Consider the following 22,159-nt stretch of genomic DNA (forward strand, 5'->3'; position numbering starts at 1 on the left):
TAAAAATAGAAAATTTAAGAAGTAAATGATAACATGAGCATGATTATGCTAAATATCTTTAACTTGGAATACTAATACACTAATTCATCGGGGTTCCGACTACTTAAACTAAATTAAAAACATTCTATGAGAAGAGCAGTGAGAAGTCCGTCTCTTGTATTCCCCACCTTAAATACTTCTGTCACAAAGAGAAGTGGCCATTGGATGTAAACAAAGAAAGCGTGTTATCGTGTAGTATTGTCTAAAGTCACGTGATGGTGACAAAATGGTCGATGGCTCTCAGCTGATAAATGTTCAGGAAACAATCTTGCCATCGAAAATCACTAATTACGAGGTAAAAGTATCGAAATGTTCTAACGAGTAACTAATGTGTTAAATTTGTGTGGTATGCTTTTTGGGGCTCTTTGGAAATTGTCTTTCCGTTTGTTTACATGAGAAACAGAAGTGATTGCTGCTAAGGTCCTTTCTTTAAGGACCGAATGGCAAAATGGCCATCTAAGCAAGGCAAGGCAGGAGCTGGCTAAGTCAACTAAGTGAACCCTACCACATTAGCCAGTAATATTTTTCTGCCTTTTTTGTTCTAAAAATTTATTTTGGCTGGATTGAACTTTGGTGGACCCACTGTATTTACGTGTGTATTAATGCGCACTAGCCATAACAGTGGGGGGTTTCAGAGAGGTTGCCCCCGTGCCGTGGCAAAAATAATCAGGGCGGCACTATTTCTCCGAACGTTCAGGAAAATAAAGCTGGGCACTATTTCTCTGAACGTTCGAGAAAATAAAGCTGTTCACTATTTCTCCGAACGTTCTGGAAAATAAAGCTGGGCACAAACGTTCGGGAAAATAAAGCTGGGCACTATTTCTCCGAACACTCTGAAATCACATCCTTTCCCGCTAATTTCGGATATATATATAGATCTATAATTATATTATCGAAGTGACTATTCGGACTCTAGTCCGAAACTTTTCGGACTCTAGTCCGAATATGAAAAAATGTTATTCGGACTCTGATTCTTGTCCAGCATGACATCACTTCCGACTTCCTGTGACTCGTGACTCCGGCTTCCTGTCCTTCCTCACTCGTGACTCGCCTCAGGCTGGGTAGAGACCGGGATCACTTCGGGCAAAATGGCGTTAAATTGTGCCAGAGCCGAGTTTTTATCTTATGATGAATTTGAGGCCAGCCTGAAAAGTTAAAGCGCTTCTAATGTTTATTCGTCAAGAGGTCATGATCAGAAGCAAATTCTATGAGAAGAGCAGGCCATTGGATGTTAGCGTGTGTTGGGGTCGGAGAGAGAGAGAGAGAGAGAATTAAATGAGTATGAGTGAAACTGAAAGAGAGGAACGACTCATGAGCCCTGGAGTGAATGGATCCTGTGTTTCTATTTTTGTACTTTGAACTGTTACTGAATAAAGCCCGAAAAACAAACACACACACGTTCCTCACTCTCCACTTACACACTTACTACCACCACACACAGACACACTCACACACATGCATACACACACACACACACACACAAACACACACACACAGCAGCAGCAAATTTTTAGGTCTATTATTTCAATTTTCAAGAGCTAGTCTTGAGATTTTTAGATGAGTGTAAAAACGTGAAAAAGAAAAGTTTCACAACCGAATGAAATCAAAATTAGAACAGCCCATAAACAACCACAAAAATTAACAAATAAGGGCGTGAGTCCACCTGTCCGAAGAAGATTGGCTGTTTTAACTACTTAATGTGCGTTTAATTTTAAAACAAAGTACAGGATATTACATGTAAATTATGGAATCACACACATTAAGGGGCCTGCCAGTGTCAGTAGATGTAATCGATTTTGATGGAACGTACGCTCTAACATAACACATTTAAATCTATATATATATACATATGTATATATTTAGAATCTAATGAAGGTAGGACCATCAAATTAAATGATGTTACACTATACAACATCCCCCCGGCCCACCTTTTTTCCCCAATAAAAAAAAATTGATAGAAAAACAACGCGTCAGAACAATAACAAGAAAGAAAAAAATACACACTAACAAAATAAAACACCACAAAGAGGAAAAAATAAAAGTAACTGTAACGTATTCAACAAATAAATGTGGTGACAACAAGTGAGAAAGAGACGAAGTGGAGCTTGGTGAACTTTCTTTCAAAAGTAAAGAGGTTCGGTTTCTTTCTTTTTTTTTTTTTAAATTTTTATTTGACTTTTTTTTCCCCGACCAAAAATCGAGCCACGATTGATTGGTCGCGGCCGCTACAAACGCAGATGCTAGTTCTACGTGTCATTATCAATAACCCTCCGTAGATCTAGATCTAGACAGCACACGAGTGAACACAACACATTAAGTTTAAGAGCAGCACCCTTCATAGGCATATATCTCTAGCGAAAAACTGTTTGGAACTGTAGCATTTCTTTATATAAATATTTACTGCGGACATTTTTTGGACCGATTGAACCATATTGTATACGAACAATCTTTGGTAGGCCTATACTATAATTATAGATCTATATAATATCCGAAATTTGCGGGAAAGGATGTGATTTCAGAGTGTTTGGAGAAATAGTGCCCAGCTTTATTTTCCCGAACGTTCGGAGAAATAGTGCCTAGCTTTATTTTCCCTAACGTTCGGAGAAATAGTGCCGGCCTTATTATATTGTGTATTATTTCATGCATGTGTGTATTTTTGTATACCATTGTAAAACAAATTCCACTCTTGTTATGTTCTAATTTTATTTGATAGAAATTTTTTTTTTTTTTTTATTAGTGTTTTACAGCGCTCGCAACTGCATAAGGTCATATGAGCGCGCGGGACACATTAAACATTTTCAGTTGGTAGGAAATTTTGAATTTTGCCCGGGTAGCGGCAGAAGCCTACTCTTATCGATTTTAGACAACCAAGGGATCTTTAACGTGCGCAACTTGCTCACGGGACCTCCAAGATTTTTTGCCCTTGCCAAAGAAGGCTAGATCTTTCCTCCAAGAAGATCAGGGGTGTGGCTGAAAGACAGCAGTAAGAAGGAGCCAAAGAGTAGCAGAAAGAGTCAGGAGCCGAGAGGAGGGGGGCAAAGGTGGTGAGGGGGTGGGGGTAGAAAGTGGAGACGAAAGCAGACTACAGAACATTGCTAGAGAGTATGAAAGGAGGTGAAAGGAGACAGTTTTAGAGAACATTTTTTCCGTCGCTGCCTGGATTCGAACCCGTGACCTTTGAATGAGAGGTGAACACCTTAACCTCTAGGCCACGAGAGCCCCCTGATAGATCATAATAATAATATTCCAAAAATATAATGACAGAAAGACAGTTGTTAATTAGTCACGACTTTTATGGCGGTTGAAAACAATTTGGTGGATTCCTTTTTACCTCTGTAAAAATGCCTTTGATGAATGAAACATAAGGATGTTCCAGAAGACCAAAATTGGGGCAAATATTGCTTTCCATGTTTATACTTATATATTCATCATCTGCTCCTGTCTTGAAATACTGTCTGTCCTGTCTGCAAGATTATAGATGGCAGAACTGAAGAGGAGCCAGGAAAAAAATTTCTCTATGATCGATTGCCAGCAGATGGTCTTTGGTACAATGCTGTTGAGTAGAGGGGGGGGGGGGGGGGGGGGGGGGGTGTTAAAAGAAAGAAGGAATGAATGCCAATAAGTTTCGGAAAGTAACTGGTCTTGTCAAAGTCGAAGTCAAAGAAGTGGAGGGGAGATCTTCCTCCTTCCCTGAAAACACCTAGATTTCTAATTTTGGATACTCCCATAGTTTCCCCTCCTCTCCTTGTGTTTTTACACATTGTCAGAATATAGTAGGTTTGGAATACATTTTTTCTTTCCTTCCTCTAGATTTCACATCTTTTTGTCCCCTCTGTTAAGTGTAAACTAAACAATAGATCTGTTTGATTTCACTTGTGGCGAATTCTTTAAGAACATCTTCCATCGTCAAAACTAACACTTCCCCTCAATACTTCTTGCTGGGAGATCGAAAGCAAACATAAAAGTACGTCTTGCTTACCAGGAGAGTTAAAGAAGAAAGAAATATTAAAATGGCGCTTTATTTATTCTCATGGCATGTTGATAGTAGAGTACCACGTGATACATTTCCTTCTTAACCCCTTTCTCCTGTCCTCTGCATGTGTCCACCTGTTATGGGGACGGACTGTGGTGGTTGACTTGTGATTCAAGTGAATGCTCGGTTTTTGAAAAAATTTAACATTAAAAATTCTTTTTTTTTTTTCTTTTTGTGCAAATCAGCTGAGTAAAATTACAGTTTGGAAGATGGGCAAAAATCCTCTAGAATTTAGTGCTTTGTAGTAGTGCTATTTGAAGATTTTTGTTTGATTTCTATGTTTTCAGGATTTATGCTGAGAGCAAGCAACCATGTCAATTCAAGTGACATCGGACGTTCATAGACGTTCTGTCAGTCCTAGTCAAGAGTATGACCATGAATATGACAGTGAAATAAAAGATGATGAACTCAGACCTATTCTTGGTAGTGGGTCTGTTACTGTTAGTGTGGCGGAAGTGAGAGTTCAGACAGGTAAGAAAAAAGAAATGTTTTGTGAAAGTGTACCTCGAAGTGTGTAGAATTTGCCTTTTTTTTTAGTTTAGTAGAGGGTTTTAAGGCGCTCGCAACTGCATAAGGTCATATATGTGAGGCAGCATGTTGATATCAGCGCTCGTCAAAATACAGAAATCGGAGAAACAGACTTTTTTCTGAAAGTTTGGACCATTTTTATCAAATTTTTATATTTGGGCTCAACCTCTTTTATGTCCATATATACAAACACACTTCCATGCGAATTTTACAGAAAAACATTGATTAAAGACTCAAAATATGTCATTTTTCTGTTTTCAAGTACTCTTTAGCTATTGGATTTACCAAACTTTAGCCTCCATTTTCTCGCTAATTTCTCCACCGAAACCAGGTGACCTCACTTCCTTTAGGTTCAGTGATATAAATCTCCAATACATTATCAGCATCAGTGCAAGCTGCAGTTTTTTAGACACTCAAACATGAACATACTGACAAGATCCTTTACTCTATTAGCCAGGTGTATAAATTCCTACATACATGATGTCAGGCAAGTTTGTGATAAGTGTCTTTCATATTTCCATCTTGATCTCACTTTTTAAAAATTAAGGACTGAGATGCACAGACTGTCATTTTCAGGTCAATAACTGTATGTTTACTTATAAATAAAAAATCGCAGCAGATATCGTCCAAGTACAAGTTATTGTCTTTGAAAAATTTTTGTGTGCTCTGTGATTGCTTTGAATAAAAAGTAAATTTCTACTTTTTCAGGCTCAGGATGGTTTTCTTCAGCATTTTTGGTGGTAAATGCAGCCCTTGGTGCTGGCTTGCTCAACTTCCCTATTGCATATCATCAGGCAGGAGGAGTGCTGATTGCCATAATTATCCAGTCGGTATGTTTTCCTCAACTATATACTTTATTCCAGAATGAAATTGTCCAATAAAGACCAATATTGAGCTCTTCTTGCTCTAGGGAATACAGATACGTAGGTTTCGCATCATTGGAAAATCAGACATTTACAGAATAATAGTGTAGTAAAAGAAATTGACATCTTTCCAACAAAAGCTCAATACCATACCTTTTACGTCCATTTTATATCACATTCCTGCACATACGTTACGAAAGGTTGATTAAAGGCTAAAAAAAATTTAATTTGCTGTTTCCTTCACAAGTTTGGAAGTCACCAAACTTTGGCAGCTAATTTCTTGCTAATTTTATTTCTGATACCAGGCTACTCCCCATTACATTCAATTGCAAATATTTTGACTTCTATTCAAGGTAGATGAGTATTTTTAAAAAGCAAAGTAAGACTAATGAACTACTTTTAAGATAATACCATAAACTGTTTATGCCCAAAAATTTATAAGCATCTGATTCCACTGCTTCGTAACACATATGCTTTGCCACTGGAAAGGTAGAAGGCAGAAAAAGCAGAGGTAGACTAAGAATACTTTACACAGAAAACTCAAACTGACAGGTGACAGGAAAAGACTAGAATACTATTGGACTTTTTAGAGAATCAGAGAAGGGAAAATATTGGTGAACGATTATCCCCTACTTCTGTTTCAGATCTACTACTTGAAGAAGAATCTGTGGTATTTTAGTGAAGTTGTCTGCAAGAATTGAAATCTGTGGTATTTTAGTGAAGCTGTCCACAAGAATTGGGACATACCTGTAGTTTTCTTTCTACTTCTGTAATAATGCCCAAGCTAAGCCTCAGGGGTAGGTGGCTGTAGGTTTTACCAAGTAGCCTAGTGATATGTACTTTGTAGTCATGTGTATGCCGTATATCTATTTTCACACAACACAGGACTTCATCTGGTTATAGAAATGCTTCTTGTGTCTCGCTGCTGCTTTTCATGTATGGTGTGTGTGTGTGTGTGTGTGGGGGGGGTTAGGTATCATTTCACTCGTTACAATTAAAAGTCTATTATACTGAGGGATCAGCCTGATTCCCTCCAAATTTACTGATTTTTTCTTCTTTTTTGGATCCTATATCATAGCTCTCAGATACTGGCTCTGCCTTTTCTCAGATGGATGTTAAAATACAGGCGTATCCTCTGAAATAATACAATTTCTGAAGAGGTGTTTGTAACTAAAACTGTTTTCGACTCTCAAAAACCAGACTCTTCTTCTTCTTAGCTTTTCCGATGATAGGATGGTGCTTCTTGGACTTTTCTGCCGTAAAACTTTGTGTCTCTTCCCATTCTTCCTTCCTGAGATGTTAAAAAAAAATTACCAGCAACTTTTGTTTTTATTTACTCTTATTCCTTTTATAAGGTTTTCCTGGTTTTTGTGGTGATGGCCATCATGATCCTGGGTTATTGCTCGGACATCAAAAAAACCAACACCTATCAGGACGTTGTACACTCGGTGTGTGGACCGATGGCTCAGCTGGCGTGTGCTGTGTCCATTACTCTGTACTGTTTTGGCACGTGCATAACCTTCCTCATCATTATAGGAGACCAATGGGAGCTGTGTGAGTAATAACAAAGTGATCCTCGGTTCGTTTCTTAACAGGGAATATAATTTATTTTTTTTAACCTATGGTTGTTAAGAAAAGATTTTAACAGACTCATTTTGAGCACATCTCTGTGCTAGAAAGTAGACTCTGCACTTCACAGTTTATTCATACCCCTGCAGACTGTATCTCATTCCAAAACATCTTCAGCTTCCTGAGAAGCGGTGTGTGATGGCACCAGTTCTAGATTAAGTGCCCACGTTTCATCCACATGAATTTTAAAACAGCATTTGGCAATATTCACAACTGGAATGTATTCCAGTTCTAGTTATTGCCTTTTAAAAATTTGTTTTCAAGTACCTTGTGAGTGTGTTGTTAGTAAGGTATTTATGGCAGGCATTGTTACACATCAGAGGTTTATGAATATGATACTGCATACTCTTTTGATTGTTGTGAACTTTGGGTAAAGTGTGCTAACGTTCAATTGGTGTTTGCAGTTATTATCTTTTTGTAGGGCGACTCCTGTTTTCATTTTTGTGTTCTTTTCCCCTTTTTTCTGCTTTCTATCCAGTTTTCATTGATGTGGCGAGATCGTTTTATTGTGGCAGCAACCCGTTTTACATGAGCCGTGCCTTCACCATCAGTGTCTCATCAGTTTTGCTCATTCTACCACTCTGTTTTCCTAGAAAAATTGACTTCCTCAAGTATGCAAGGTAAGTGTAGTTTTGTGTTCTCTGCACTTTATTCCTTGAGTGATTTTTGGGTGTAAATTTAGCTGTTGGTGCTGGCTTGTTTAACTTTATCATTACCTCCCGGGGCAGTGCCACTGACTGAAGTGTCTTTAAGCCATTCCCAAAGGGGGGACATATCTCGTTCAAGCACAGTAGAATTGTAAATGGGCTGACTCATGTCACGCTCATAACTGTGCCTGATCTACAACAGGGAACTGCTGCTTTTTCTTTCCTGATCCTTACTATTGTCATTTTCCTCTATTTCTTTTGTATGTTTGTCATTCCCTTGTGACCTGCTATTTTGGGGTGCCTTGATAGTCGAAGCAGACCTTGTGCTGTTGAAGCTAGAGAGGTGAGCATTCTAAGTCTGATTCCCTGTAAAGACTTCTCTGTTGACACTCACCCCTTGGCGCTCGTATGACCTTATGCTGTTGCGAGCGCCGTAAAACCCTCTACTGTATAAAATATATAGAACTTTATCATTGCATACCACCAGACGTGACATGCTCCTCCTACTTTTTTCAGTGTTACCATGGACATTGTACTGCTCTATGTGATGGTAAATGTGTGTGGTTGGTTGGTTGGCGGGTGCTCTGTTGTGGTTTGCTCCTTCTTGCCTATCAAACATCTATCATCCTTATTTCTCCTTCTTTTTTAAAATTCTGTTTGTTACTCTTTTGGGTGGTTGGCGGGTGCTCTGGTGTGGTTTGCTCCTTCTGTTCTATCTATCATCTATCGTCCTTATCTCCCCTTCTTCTTTTTTGTGTTTGTTACTCTCTTGTAACACCTCTAATCTTCTGGCGCTCATATGACCTTATGCAGTTGCGAGTGCCGTAAAATCTCTACTAAAACTAAACTAACTCTTTTGTAACACTTCTAATCTTCAGCACTTATATGACCTTATTATGTTGCAAGTGCTGTAAAACGCTTACTAAAACAAAAAAGGAAAAAGATTATAAGTGTGTTCTTCATTTATGAGCTTCATGGCTGTAAAGAAAGGAATTCATAACCTCTATGATCACCCATTTTGTGTTTGTTCTTGAAATGCATATAGTTATAAAGTCTGTAACAAAGCCGACTAGCCAAAATGGTTATAATAGTTACAGTAAAAAAAAATGTACAAATCCTTGTGTCATATTTATTTCTTTTTTAAAAAGTACAACTGCTTGAATTTCCATTTGTATGGAGCATTGATTGCCACTGTGCTTGTTCTCCTTCTTGCAGTGTTGTTGGTGTGATTGGAATCCTGTATGTTGTAGCATTGGTCACTACCAAGTATTTCCTGCCCCATACTGAACCCAGCTCCATAGCCACTTCGTAAGTTTTAATATTTGTTTCTAAAAAGTCCTCTTGTCATTTATTTTTCTTTCAGACTGTTTCACCCTTGTGTTTTGGTATTACTTTCACTCACTGACTGCCAGGCCCGTGGAGCCTCAACAGCAGTGGTCTGCCGCGGTTTTTAGAGTGTTTTAAAAAAATCGTAACTCAAAAACTATTGTACTTCGGGATTTGAACTTTTGTGCGCAGTGCATTTACATGCTTTAGTGTACTCATGCCGAATATCTTTTCAATATATGCTATAATTTGGGGGGGTTTTTGCGATTTAAAAAAAAAATGGTCAATTTTTGACAAAAACTAATAATGTGAAATCAACTTATTGTTGTTCATTGTTGTTTGTTTAGGCTAGTTGTGTTGTGTTTTATGTTGTTTTTGACACAAATAACAATCAAACAAACACAACAGATAGATAAAACACCACTATTGTTATAGTTTACCTTAGATAAGATAGTTCTTCTTTGTACTAGATCTTGTAGTAGATCTAGATCTTGGACTTGATTCTGGCACACTACTAGCATTATAATAAGGTAATCTTTGCCTTCTTTTTCCTTCCCGAACACAAAATGATGGGTCAACATCGCTATCAACATCTAATTCACCTATTTCAATGTCCGATCCAACACCATGAAACGTCTCATCATCACTTTTGTCCGCTAATGCATCAAAAATATTGCGGCACTTCTTGGATGCCATCGTGTAGGGAAATCACAACAGAACTGAGAATTGGCAGGGAATAGCCTAAATCTAGGCCTAGGTCTCTTGTGGAAAAAAAATCACCCCAAAAAAACCAAAAAACTAAAGCATAAGGCCGATGACTCTAGTAATTTATCACGTCGAAATGGCTTCCCTAACTGCTGTAAACTGCCAGACCCAGTTGCAGTCCGGGATGAAAATGGAACAAAATTATTAAAGTCCATACCGGAGGGCCTCCGGGTTCGGCAATTTTATTACGTAACCTCATCCCGGATACACTCCAGTAACGGCAGTTAGTGAGTTAAAGAAAAAAATTTGTGTTTCTCATTTCATCAAATCACTTTTCTTTAGAAATTTTACTTTGATTGTTAAGTACCATAAAAAGTTTTGCTCTTTACTGACCTTCAATTATTTTCTGTGCAATATAAGTAAATGGTGCCTTCAGTTGTTATACCATTTGAACCCACAAAAGCCTGCATCATCGAGCACAACGCGACGGACGCATGTCACGTCCATTTAATCTGATATGCGCCCAATAAAAACGTGTCGTGAGAAAGGACTGGACAAATACTAAATACAGCCTTCGTTACAAATAAACATGACCCTGTTATACTTTGATTATGTTTATGATTAGTTTGAAAGAGATGAGGAGACTCTGATAGCAGCGCTTGACCTCGAGGATACCTTCTATTTGGTTGAGTACAATGTCCTTTTGAGAACTATGATCAACCTGAAGATTAGCCTCCAGCTCATGATATGGATAGGTGAGGCATTGCTGAAGAGGAGAGTTGCAATGCAGCTGGGTAATTGGACATCTGACACCAGAAGCATCACACAGGAGATGCCACCGGGATCATCGCTCTCACCAGTTTTATTCAACATATGCACTGTTGGAATCACTTCTGGACAACTGGAAGGCCCATGGCGTTTGTTGAGCTTTGTGGATAATATCCTTGTATATAGACAGGGTAAGGACAGGCAAGAAACCGCTAACGTGGGGCAACAGGAGCTGGATCGAATTGGGCAATGGTGTGTAAACCACAACGGCAAACTCCACTCCGACAAGGCCTTTTGTGCAATGGTGTTCGCTGGACAATCACGCGGTTATAGCAGAGATGCCCACAGTCACGATCAACTACATGGTCCTGAAGCATGAGCTCTCACTGAGGTATCTAGGTATCACCTTTGACAGATCATTCTCAGGTAAAGATCACATAACCAGGATCATCACAAGAACCAGAAAAGGTCTGACCGCACTGAAAACCATGGCACGTAACAGAATGCTACAGAGAATTTTTGCCATACTATATCAGACTCTTGTGCTGTCTGTGATAGACTATGTCCTCGGTCTCCTCACCTTGTCAACGTTGCAGCTGAAACGCCTTGAAAGAATTCAGAACGAAGGTATGCGGACTGTTCTCGGATGCACTCGAAACACACCCTGCAAGTCATTGCGTTATCTCCTGGACCTTCCAGCCATGGTAGAAGGTCGCAAGATTGCTCAGGTGAAAGCATATTTGAGAGTCTGTGCTGATGATCAGCAACCACTACATGACAAAGTGGGAAGAACTGTACGCACGCGTCTGCTTAGAGGGACTGTATGGATGAGTGAGGCGGCGACGCTTTGGCTAAATGCTGTGAAGTGCAAGACATCCAAAGGGGCAGCGCCTGGGTCAGCACCAATGACACACCTGGGCGGTATACTCGAGTGGTAGCAACCTTAGGCAGAGAATATCCTGAGTGACCAGAGGGAGCAGCCAATGCCGAGGTAGAGACGCTGATAGAGGAGAACAATGAACAGGGCGACATAGTCATCTTCACAGATGGATCAGTACAACGTGGTGTCAAATCTGGATAGGCTTTCAGTGCCTGTGTAAACAGGGTCATACAGAGAGAGATGTCTGGTGCCTCTAGTATAACCAAGTCCAGCATGTGCATGGAGATGGATGTCATCACAGAAGCCGTTAACTGGATTAAAACTGCGGAGTATCAGTCTGCCAGTCTCATCACCGACTCAATGAGTACCCTCGAAAAAGTGAAGAAACATTTAATGTATGCAGACTGGCGAGAGGCAATTCAAAGCAGCAGACTCACAAGGATTGTATGGACCTTTAGCCCTGGTCATGCAGGAGTTCAAGGCAATGAACATGCTGATAAGCTAGCTGGCCAGCCTGAGATTGGCGGCACCATGCAATTAGATCCACCAACAGTCATGGCAGCATTGACAGCATGGGTCTACGACCACAGAGAGGATGAAGGCACCACTTCACACACAATGGATAGACTAAGGGAAGCTGGTATCTCCAGAGGGTTGGGGAGAGACAGCAACCTGCGTGGAAAAGCCAGAAGAATATCCAACCAGCTGATTATTGGCACGATCAGCAGGCAGACCCTTTCGTGGATCCTGGAGAGGAGGGAGGAGCAGCTATGGCATTGTGCCGCCTGCAATGATGCTTATTCTCCAACCAAGTAAATAAGTATACCCATATCCCCGTAGACATTGATCATATTTGTACTGAAAATGAAAAACTGTATTTTACTTATAAAGCAACATCAAAAAGTCTGGGAGTGTATTTTGATTCAAAATTGTCAATGGAACATCATACCAATTATTTATGTACCATTTTATTTTGTGAATTGAGTAAAATTGGTCATATGTCTATGTTTTTGAATGAACTCTCGTTGAAAACGCTCTTGTCATCTTTCTTGTTTTCACGCATCGATTATTGCAATGCTTTACTAGCTAACTTACCAAATACCACTCTTCACAAGTTACAACGTTTTCAAAATCATGCTGCTAGGCTTGTACTAAAGAAAAAGAGGAGGGATCACATTACTCCCATGCTAAGAACGTTGCATTGGCTTCCCGTGTCAGCTAGAATGTCATATAAAATTGCAATATTATGTCATAAATGTGTCAATAACAAAGCTCCCTCATATCTTAGTGATCTCTTCCAGATTTATGTTCCATCTAGATCGCTAAGATCAGGATCAGTATCTTTTAAGAGTTCCTAGAAAAGGGGGTAAAAAAATAGCTGAAAGATCGTCTGCCCACCTTGCTCCATCAGTTTGGAACTCTCTACCCCAACCCTTGAGACATACAACATCTGAGTCTAAATTTTTTTAATCTTTAAAGACACATTTAATGACATCATTTTTATGTCAGTACATTCATGTTCTGGACAATGTTATGTAAATGACCCTTTATCCATTTATGTATTTTGTGAATTGCATTGTGTATATTATTTTATTATATATGTGTGAATGTGCTCATTTCGTAACGATGTGTAAGCATGCGTGTGTGAAAAGCGAGTTGATGTGTGTGTGTGTGGCATGCATGTGTGTGCACATGTGTGTGTGAGTGTGTGTGTGTGTGCGTGTGTGTGTCGCGTGCGTGAATATTGTTCGTACATGAATTTATGTAAAGCGCTTAGAGCTGTGTTTACACGGGAGTGGGCGCTATTGAAATGATCTTCATTATTATTAATATTATTATTATTATTACCTTTACCATTTGATCTCATTAGAATGGGATATCCTCGCAAGTTCACTTTTATTTATGTTCTATAGTCTATAATTTTTTTTCTTATGCAGTTCAATGTTGTTTGTTCAGTAATATTGTCATCTGTCTCCTCCTCAGACCAAAGTCATGGATTGATGTTTTTCTTGTGGTGCCAGACATTTGCTTTGCTTATCAGGTTTGTGGAATGCCTTTACTGATTTCTGTCAGATCAATTCTTTTTTTTTTTTAATGAAAAAAAAAATGGTAGAAGGATATTTATGTAAAACGTAATGTCTATTATGAGAGTAAATGAAAGTCCTTATGGCATCAATTTTCATTTTTCCCATGAGTTTAGTGAGACTAGAGCTGCTAGCTTTTTGTGTACAGTCGAACTGCTTTAGTGGTCAACTCTCCATAACAGTCACCTGTACTTATTGCCATTGTTCTGTGACACCCTTGTATTTTTCCTATATTTTTAACCTGTCCATACTGGTCCCTGTCGAATATGGCCAAGGTCAGTCATTTTTCCTAACAAGTTGGTTTCAAAACCTGCTCATGGCAGTTCTTTACTACAAAAGTTTCCAGCCAACCTGTCCTCTGACAGAGAGTGTAGGTTTCAAAACCTGCTCATGGCAGTTCTTTACTACAAAAGTTTCCAGCCAACCTGTCCTCTGACAGAGTGTGTACATTCGGTCAATTCAAAGATGCTCTTATGGTCGATAACAACAATTTTGATGGAAATGAAATGGAGAGGTGAAATTGGGATTTAAGACGTTAAACCACCTCTTGACTTTGTCAAGTCTAGTAAGTCACTATAACTCAGATACTGTCCATAGCCACCACTTGTCTATAAAGGTCCCTTTTCTCTGTGATCTTGAGTTACTGTTATGAACAGGTTTGATTTTGCAAGCCTTAAAATCTTAACTTAAAACTATCAAGCCCCTGATTTAGACTGCGGAGTTGTCAGTTGGTCATCAATGTTGCTACATGACACTTGTGCAGTCTGTTACTTTGCTGTGGACTGAAAAACAGGTGAATAAATATAAAGAGAGAGCGCACAAGCAGTTTTCAGGGAATTTACAGGAGGGGAGGGGGGTTGGGGGTTGACAAGGGTGCATTCTTTCAAGGGGAAATGAAACCTTGTCTTGGTAATGTTTAAAGGCATTTTGTGTATAATGTGTTACTCATTTTTGCTATCCTTTTTGTCTGTGTTTCAGTGCCATGTGAGTATCATCCCAATCTACTCATGCATGGAAAAGAGAAATCTGCGAGAGTTCTCCAAGACCATCTCCCTTGCTATGGTGCTTTGTGTGCTCACATACACAGTCACGGCGGCGCTGGGATACCTACAGGTACTGTCCTAATACTTAACTACCTCAGAATTACAATGTTCTATCTGCACAATACCTAGTTTTGAGAAATTCGACGTCACATCATGTCAAGCTTTTTCAAATGCAATTGTTTGAATATCTTGATAATGACTTTGAATAATCTTACGATTTTGATAGAGCAGATAGAACATTTGGTTTCTGACCTCTTTGTCTTTGTAACTCCATTAACAGCAAAAAATGTCGCATAGAACTTTGTAATTCTGAGGTAGCGACTTAGATGTCTCTTTTTTGCTGTTATTTATTTTTGGGTGCAAATAGTTCGGGTGGGGGTGGGGGAGGTGCAGAGTACCGCTGGTGGGTCCTACTTCTTTCTTTCCCTCTCTAGTTTGACTCACATTTTTTCCTGCATCAGATTATCTTATTGTGTTGATGTGCTTCTCAAACTCAAAAACATCATTTTTGAGTGTCACTTTCCTGTAAATGTTCTATATTGGCTCATGTTTCCTTTTGTTTGCCTTTTGCTAAGCAGATTGGTCCATCTCGAGGAGCCATGCTTCTAATAAGTATAGATGTTGCCCTATGCACATTGACATACATGTGTCACGGCGCGGTAGAATCGGGCACTCGTCAAATTTTGGGCATGTGGAGTTATTGGTGTCATGTAAAAGCTGATTTATTTGCCTTGCTTCTGGTTGAATAAATATCCATTTATCTTGAATAGAACTCAAGATATTTGCAATTAAAAGAGGTGAGATGGCCTGGTTTCAAAGGTGAAATTAGCGAGAAAATGGCCGTCAAAGTTTTGTAACTCCAATAGCTAAAGAGTCGTAGAAAACAGAAAATGACATATTTTGTGCCTTTGATCAATGTTTTTCTATAACATTCTCTTGGAAATGTGTTTTTATTATTTCACCACGCTGCCTCACATATTATTTATAAGATTTGTTGTTGGTGTCCAAGTTCAGTCAAACCTGTGCTAGGACAATGTTACCCACAATGGGCGGGTTGGAGGATGCCACTGTTAGATCCTACTTCTTTACTTTCCCTCTACTGTTGTTTCTGTCTGTCTGGCTTACCTTTTCCCGGCACTAAATGACCATTATTGTGTCGATGTGCTTCTCTTTACTCAAGCAAACAAACAAACCACAATGGCCGCTGAGACGTTTCCTCCCAGCCGGGAGAGGTTTTAAAGAAAGGAGGCTCATTGTAACTGAACTACTGTGCTTAATGTAGTGAATTTTTTGCCTGAGAGGGTTTTGAGGAAATAGACAAGAGAGCAGGGGTGCATGTGCCCCAAGATTATGGACCAGTTTTGGTGTTCACCAACCTTACTAAAACTACATCTAGCGGCGACCAAGCTTGCTTGCAATCGTCTGTCTATCCTCCATTTTGTCGACTGGACTTTGTTGTGTGTTGTTTTTGTTCCATATATTAAGTAATAATAATATATGTTATTGATGTCACAAATGAACTCCCTTTTTCGAGCTGGTGGTGGGCTTGATTTGCTGGGTAGTAAATTTCTGAAATATTGCTGGACACCCTTCACTATTATGGGCCAGTTTTAGTTTTGTGTTCACACGGCTTTTGAATTGTCAAAAAATGTTTGTTTATGTCAGACTATTTATAGCAGTGCAGGTTGCTATTAGAGGAAAATTTTTAATGGGGTTCTTTATGCAGGGAAATTCCGTTACCTAAGCTGCTGATAGATGGAGGTTACGATTATCTGGGTTGCTGTAAAGTTGACACTATTGTATTTCTTTGAAGGTGGTATAACTTGACTGCAGGAAGAAAGAATCATAGAAGTGTTTGTCGGAAGTGAAGTGTCATCCTTCTATCTGGCAAGGCATTGCTCAATGTATTCCATTATACTCTATATACGAGGGGTGAATTATAAGTGCACATCATATATACTCTCTCTCTCTCTCTCTCTCTCTCTCTCTCTCTCTCTCTCTCTCTCTCTCGCTCTCTCTCTCTCTCTTTTCCCTGTATATATATTGACTTGTTTCCTTTCAATCCATTGGTAGTTTGGTGACAAGATTACTTCAGACGTTCTGCTGTCGTTTGATCCAGACATCCCAGTCATCTTTGCTGTTGTGCTAATCGCTATCAAGACGTACACAACATACCCCATCCTTTTATTTTGTGGAAGGTTGGTCCATCTTCATATTTTGTGTGTTTTAGTCAATACTACCCTTTTTTAGAAGAGATAATTGTTAATCTGATTTGTATTACAAGTCAGTACTAGCAAACATGAATGTGTGTGTGTGTGTGTGTGTGTGTGTGTGTGTGTGTGTGTGTGTGTGAGAAAATGAATGCATATATCTGTATTATCCTATTCTTTTATTTTGTGGTAGCTGTATGCAACTTTAATGCTTTTCATATTTATCACCATTGATCCGTCAAAAGTTCAAATGGTTAGTGATTGTTTAAACTGTTTATAGCATGGATGTCTCAGTGTGTATTCAAATAGATATACTGTTGTTCTTGCAAAGAAAATGTTACTCTGTTTGACTTTGCTTTTCAGAGTGAGCAAAAAAATATGGAGACAAAATGTAATTTTTCAAATGCCATTATGATTCTGTGCAGATTTAAATGACCAGTTTGTTCAGATTTACTTGGAACATAACATGTACTTTAGCAAATGTCCCTACATGCCTTTTGTTTTGTGACATTGTCAGTTCTATTAAAAATCTAAGGTTTGGTTCAAATATTTTGCAGGGCTGGATTTGATTGTATATGGTCACGTATATGGAAAATTACCCCAGAGGAATTTCTGTTGAAGGAAAGACGACGTAGGATCATCACCACTATATTATGGTTTATTGCGACGCTGCTGCTGTCTATTTTCATTCCAAATATTGGAGTTGTTATACAAATTCTGGGAGCCTTTGCTGCCATCTTCATCTTTATTTTCCCAGGTAAGTCATGATAAAAGTTCACAACCCCTCGGGGCAGTGCCACTGACTGTTGTGTCTTTAGGCCATTCCCAAAGGGGGGACATTTCTCGTTCAAGCACAGTAGAATTGTAAATGGACTGACTCATGTCATGCTCTTAACTGTACCTGATCTACAACAGGGACCTGCTGCTTTTTCTTTCCTGATCCTTACTATTGTCATTTCCCTCTATTTCTTTTGTATGTTTGTCACTCTCTTGTTACCTGCTATTTCCGGGGTGCCTTGATAGTCGAAGCAGACCTTGTGCTGTTGAAGCTAGAGAGGTGTACAGTCTAAGTCTTCTCTGTTGACACCCACCCCTTGGCGCTCATATGACCTTATGTAGTTGGGAGCGCCATAAAACCCTCTACTATAAAAAAAAAAGTTCCACACTTTGTCTTGTATCATCTCAAAATGAGACAAACTAGGAAAGGGTGGCCTTTATGTTCTTGATACCAGTGTTAAAGTTTGTCAATGAACTGAAAGATGGTGATACCTTTTTTTTTTTAATCACAGAGGAAGAGATTCCAGGATGAATTGAAGATGTGTCTGAGCAGATGATTGAAACACAGATTGGAAAAAAAGTTGTGTCTTAAATTGTACTGCATGTTCATCACCACGTTCCTCTTTCACTAAAAATATAAATGACATGGCACTGGACTCCGTAGAAAATTCTCCTAACAAATTTTTCCGTATCTTTTCTGACTCTCTGTCTTGAATCACCTCACTTACAAATTACACATTCTTTTTCCAAAATTAGTTAGGTTACAACAACAAAAATACACGCTTTGGAATGAAACAGGGAAAAATATCGTGTTCGCATGGCTACCTAGCCACGTTGGAATCCGAGGAAACGAGCAGGTGGATCTCCTGGCGAAGGAATCCTTGTCTCTTCCGTTGGGATCAACGACGAACACTCTCCCTCTGAGAAAAAAATATAGTCAAAAACTACACCTGCGATCTGTGGGAGAATCGTTGGGACCAACAACAAACTACACAACTTAAAGCCCAAACTGGGTCCATGAAAACCTTCGGGTCTCTACAGAAGAGACGAAGTCATTTTTATTCAATTACGCGTAGGACACACTTCCCGGACACATAAATACCTCCTTCAAGGAGATGAGAAGCCGTTCTGTGACGGATTGGACACAGATTTTACGATTAGACACATTTTAACAGAATGTCTAGACTTTGGAGAGACCCGAAAGAAATATTTTAAATGTAAAAAATTGCAAGGTCTGTTTTCCATCATTTATCCCAACAGAATCCTTGATTTTATAAAAGGCCGATGGCCTTTTATGAAAAATTGTAAATACTGTTATTTTTATGGTTAGCAGGTTATCCTTTTTAGATTGTTATTTTACCTCAAGTTTTTTACTTTTTAAAATCTGATCGTTGACCCTAGCCCAGCCGTGCAGTGAACTGTTGTGAATGCAATCAACTTGTATTTCGCACACTCATATAACCTTATGCAGTTGCGAGCGCCGTAAAACTCTTACTAAGACTAAAAAACTAAAAAAACTAAAAAAACTAAAAACATGATGCCTCACATTTAGATCTCTCGCTTTGAGACTATGAGGTCAGTTTCAGACCAGACTGGACTGTGTTTGATACAATATCACAGCAGGACGATGGAGATACTCCATAAAATATCTGCTCTGTGTTGGAGCCAAACCCACATCATTTACATTGAAGTTTCAAGCAAGTTCATGTTTTTATTCAGATGTAAATGTGAGGCAGCGTGGTGGAATCAGGCTCTCGTCAAAATAATCAAGGTGATGAAACTTGTATTTTTCCGCAGGTTTGTGAATTTATATCAAATTTTTGTTTTTTGGCTCAACACCTTTCATGCCCATTAAAGAGCTCATTTCAGTGTGGACTTTCCTGAAAAACGTGGATTAAAGGCACAAAAAATGTAAATGTTCAGTTACCACGGACTCTTAAGCTAAGAAAATAACTAATCTTTGGCGACCATTTTCTCACTAACTTTACCTCTGAAAACAGGTGACCTAACTAATTTTGGAAAAAGAATGTGTAATTTGTAAGTGAGGTGATTCAAGACAGAGAGTCAGAAAGGATACGGAAAAATTTGTTAGGGGTCCTTCATTCACAAATATCTCGACTCGTATTCAAGATAAATTGATATTCTAAAAATCCAAATAAAGGAAAGTGAACAAGCTTTAAGATGCAACCAACAACTCCACATGCCCAAAAATTGACGAGAGCCTGATTCCACCACGCTGCCTCACAAACGTTTTTAAGTTCTTTTTAACCCCTTTTGCCCGTACGGATAGCACTTTTATGCTGGTTTTGATAGCATGAAGCAGAACAGTTGATTGAAGATCACTTCCTAGGTAAGGTTGAAGTCTGTTAGATTCTTTGTTTCACAGCTTGTGTGTAGGTGTATGCTAGCATCGCTGGCCTAGTGGTTAGGCTGTAAGTAGTCTAAGACGTGCAACCGTAAGGTCGTGGGTTCGAATCCCATCAGAGACTCGTTGTTGTGTCCTTGGGAAAGGCACTTTACACAAATTTTCCTCACATCACCCTGGTGAGAATGGGTACCCAGCTATAGACAATGAAAGATCTTGTCAGTTTAGTAGTGTTTTAGTTCTTAATCAGCTGCTGGCACTGTATGCTTACCGGGAAGCTGAGAATGTTTCTGAATGTTCTGTGGTCTGCTGGGGTAATAATATAGTGTAAAGCGCATAGAGTTTGCTGTAGACCGGGATTTTGCGCTGTACAAATGCTATTTGTCATTATTATTAGTAGGTTGCCAATTTACACACTGGTGGAATGGGGAAAAAATATCAGTGGGTTTTTGTTTTTTTTAAGACAAAACATCAGATCTCTCACATAAACATCTGATACCGGGATCTTTTAATCATGAGTCCAGGTATCTCCCTCCTAACTGCTGTGGCAATTCAGGCTTGGTAAATGTGGGAATTAGAATACTACTTTCATTCACCTATTGAGCTGGGATGGGGTTGTTTTGAATATGGCCGATGTCTGATTAGCATTTTTTTTCAACCTATGGTTTGCTTGATCCAGTTTTCCTTCTTCTTGCCTCTCTTGCCATATGTTACAGAGGTGTGCACATTACTGAAGCTGTACACCTATTGCCTCTGAATTCGTTGATCTCCCTCTTCTTCTTTTGGATAAGTAACTTTTTTGACCAACTGTGCCCAGTTAGAAGAATCAAAGAACTTAAATTGCTGTACCAATGTGTATCACCATAACGAGGATCCCATCACCCCCATTCAACCCCCATTCTTCTGCTTGAATTAAGTATGATATTCTATTTATTTCCTCAGGAATGTGCCTACTGAAGACTATGCAAGACAGAATTGAGACAGGTGAACCTCAGCCGAGACTTGTTCACTTCATGAAGGGTTTCTCCATCGTGTTTATTGTGCTTGGAGCTTTTATATTTGGTCTGACACTCTCACAGGCCGTCATGAAAGACATGCAAGGTGTCCATGCTGACAAGTCCAATTTTACTTGCTCCAGTAATTAGAAAGTACAAAATTTACTCCAAGCTAAGTAGTTAATACCATCTGTTGTTAACTTGTATGTCATGCGTATTAGTGAATTCTTAAATTTTACCCTGCAAGCCTGAATGGGGAAGGAAGAGAGCAAAAATAAATAAATACTGTATTTCTTTAAGAAATTGCCTTATCCTTGCCAAACTTCATGTAGAAAAAAAGGTCTTCCTGCAGCGCACTGGACGTCCATAATTAACATGTTCTTTTCTAGACATAGAAAAAAATTGTTTCTGATTAATTTTGCAATATTTTAACTTGAAATGATGGCATTATCTATTGATATTATTGATGTCAAAAAATGTTTATCCCCTCCTGTCTGCATCGTCGGCCTTTGACCATTCTGGATATCATTTTATGTTCTTTATGGATTTTTAAAATGCGAAATCTTCTTCAGTTCATCCATCAAGTTCTACTCAGGGCATGTTAGATTGTATTCTCGTTTGCCGTGTATGCTGGTCAGTGTTGGCTGGATGAAATTATGGGACCACATGACAGTCTATTGTTTATTGACTGGGACTGAGCCGGAACAGGAAATTGATATCCTTGAGGATGGTGTGCGTGTTTGTTTGGGGGGGGGGGGGGGGGGGGGGGGGGGGGTTAATTGTAATTTATGGTTTGCACTGAAAGAAGTGTGTACTGTAGCCCAAATTCATAACTGAAGTGAAACCCTTTATTTAATCTTGACTGGGTTTTTGTATGTCATCACTTTGTCCATTGCACTAGTGGGGTTTTTGTTGATGTTTTCCAGTTGTATAAAGTCTTTGAAAGGGTAATTGTTTTAAGTGACAGATTGTGCAGGGAGGTAAATTTGTAAACTAAAATATTTTAACATTTTGTCTGGTCTAACTAAATTTTTTTTTTTCTTCACATATATATACTTTTTTTATTTTTCTAAAATAAGATAAAATCATTTGATTTTAATTTTGTAAACGGAAGTCTTGGTTGTGTTGTTTTTTTAAACACAAAAACGGCTTCCTGTGGGTAATGTAGCTGAATACATTGTACCAAAGATACTTGCTCTCAGTGTAATTATCTGTATTGTAAAAAGGCTCTGAGTAAAAAGGGAAGAAAAAAGGTTCTAGTTTTTTG

At 39.0% G+C, this 22,159-nt stretch overlaps 1 protein-coding gene across 1 annotated transcript; it reads left to right on the forward strand.

Moving 5' to 3' along the window:
• The first annotated feature begins 253 nt into the window (after window positions 1-253).
• Window positions 254-21,643, forward strand: LOC101848863 (putative sodium-coupled neutral amino acid transporter 7). Its single transcript, XM_005090494.3, has 11 exons — window positions 254-334; window positions 4,360-4,543; window positions 5,309-5,430; window positions 6,819-7,017; window positions 7,571-7,712; window positions 8,955-9,047; window positions 13,402-13,459; window positions 14,481-14,615; window positions 16,619-16,743; window positions 17,313-17,512; window positions 20,840-21,643. The coding sequence occupies exons 2-11, from the start codon at window positions 4,384-4,386 to the stop codon at window positions 21,040-21,042; spliced, it is 1,437 nt and encodes a 478-aa protein (XP_005090551.1). The 5' UTR covers window positions 254-334; window positions 4,360-4,383; the 3' UTR covers window positions 21,043-21,643.
• Window positions 21,644-22,159: the final 516 nt, after the last annotated feature.

This window comes from Aplysia californica, unplaced genomic scaffold, assembly GCF_000002075.1.
Source record: "Aplysia californica isolate F4 #8 unplaced genomic scaffold, AplCal3.0 scaffold00018, whole genome shotgun sequence".
In the NCBI taxonomy this organism is placed as follows: Eukaryota; Metazoa; Mollusca; class Gastropoda; order Aplysiida; family Aplysiidae; genus Aplysia; species Aplysia californica.

What these genes read in the sequence shown, in the direction of transcription:
- LOC101848863 (XM_005090494.3), top strand. Translation starts at nt 4,384, where the DNA reads ATGTCAATTCAAGTGACATCGGACGTTCATAGACGTTCTGTCAGTCCT. An exon ending in TTGCCATAATTATCCAGTCG is followed by an intron (nt 5,431 to 6,818) that starts GTATGTTTTCCT and finishes TCCTTTTATAAG; the next exon opens with GTTTTCCTGGTTTTTGTGGT. An exon ending in CCCAGCTCCATAGCCACTTC is followed by an intron (nt 9,048 to 13,401) that starts GTAAGTTTTAAT and finishes TCTCCTCCTCAG; the next exon opens with ACCAAAGTCATGGATTGATG.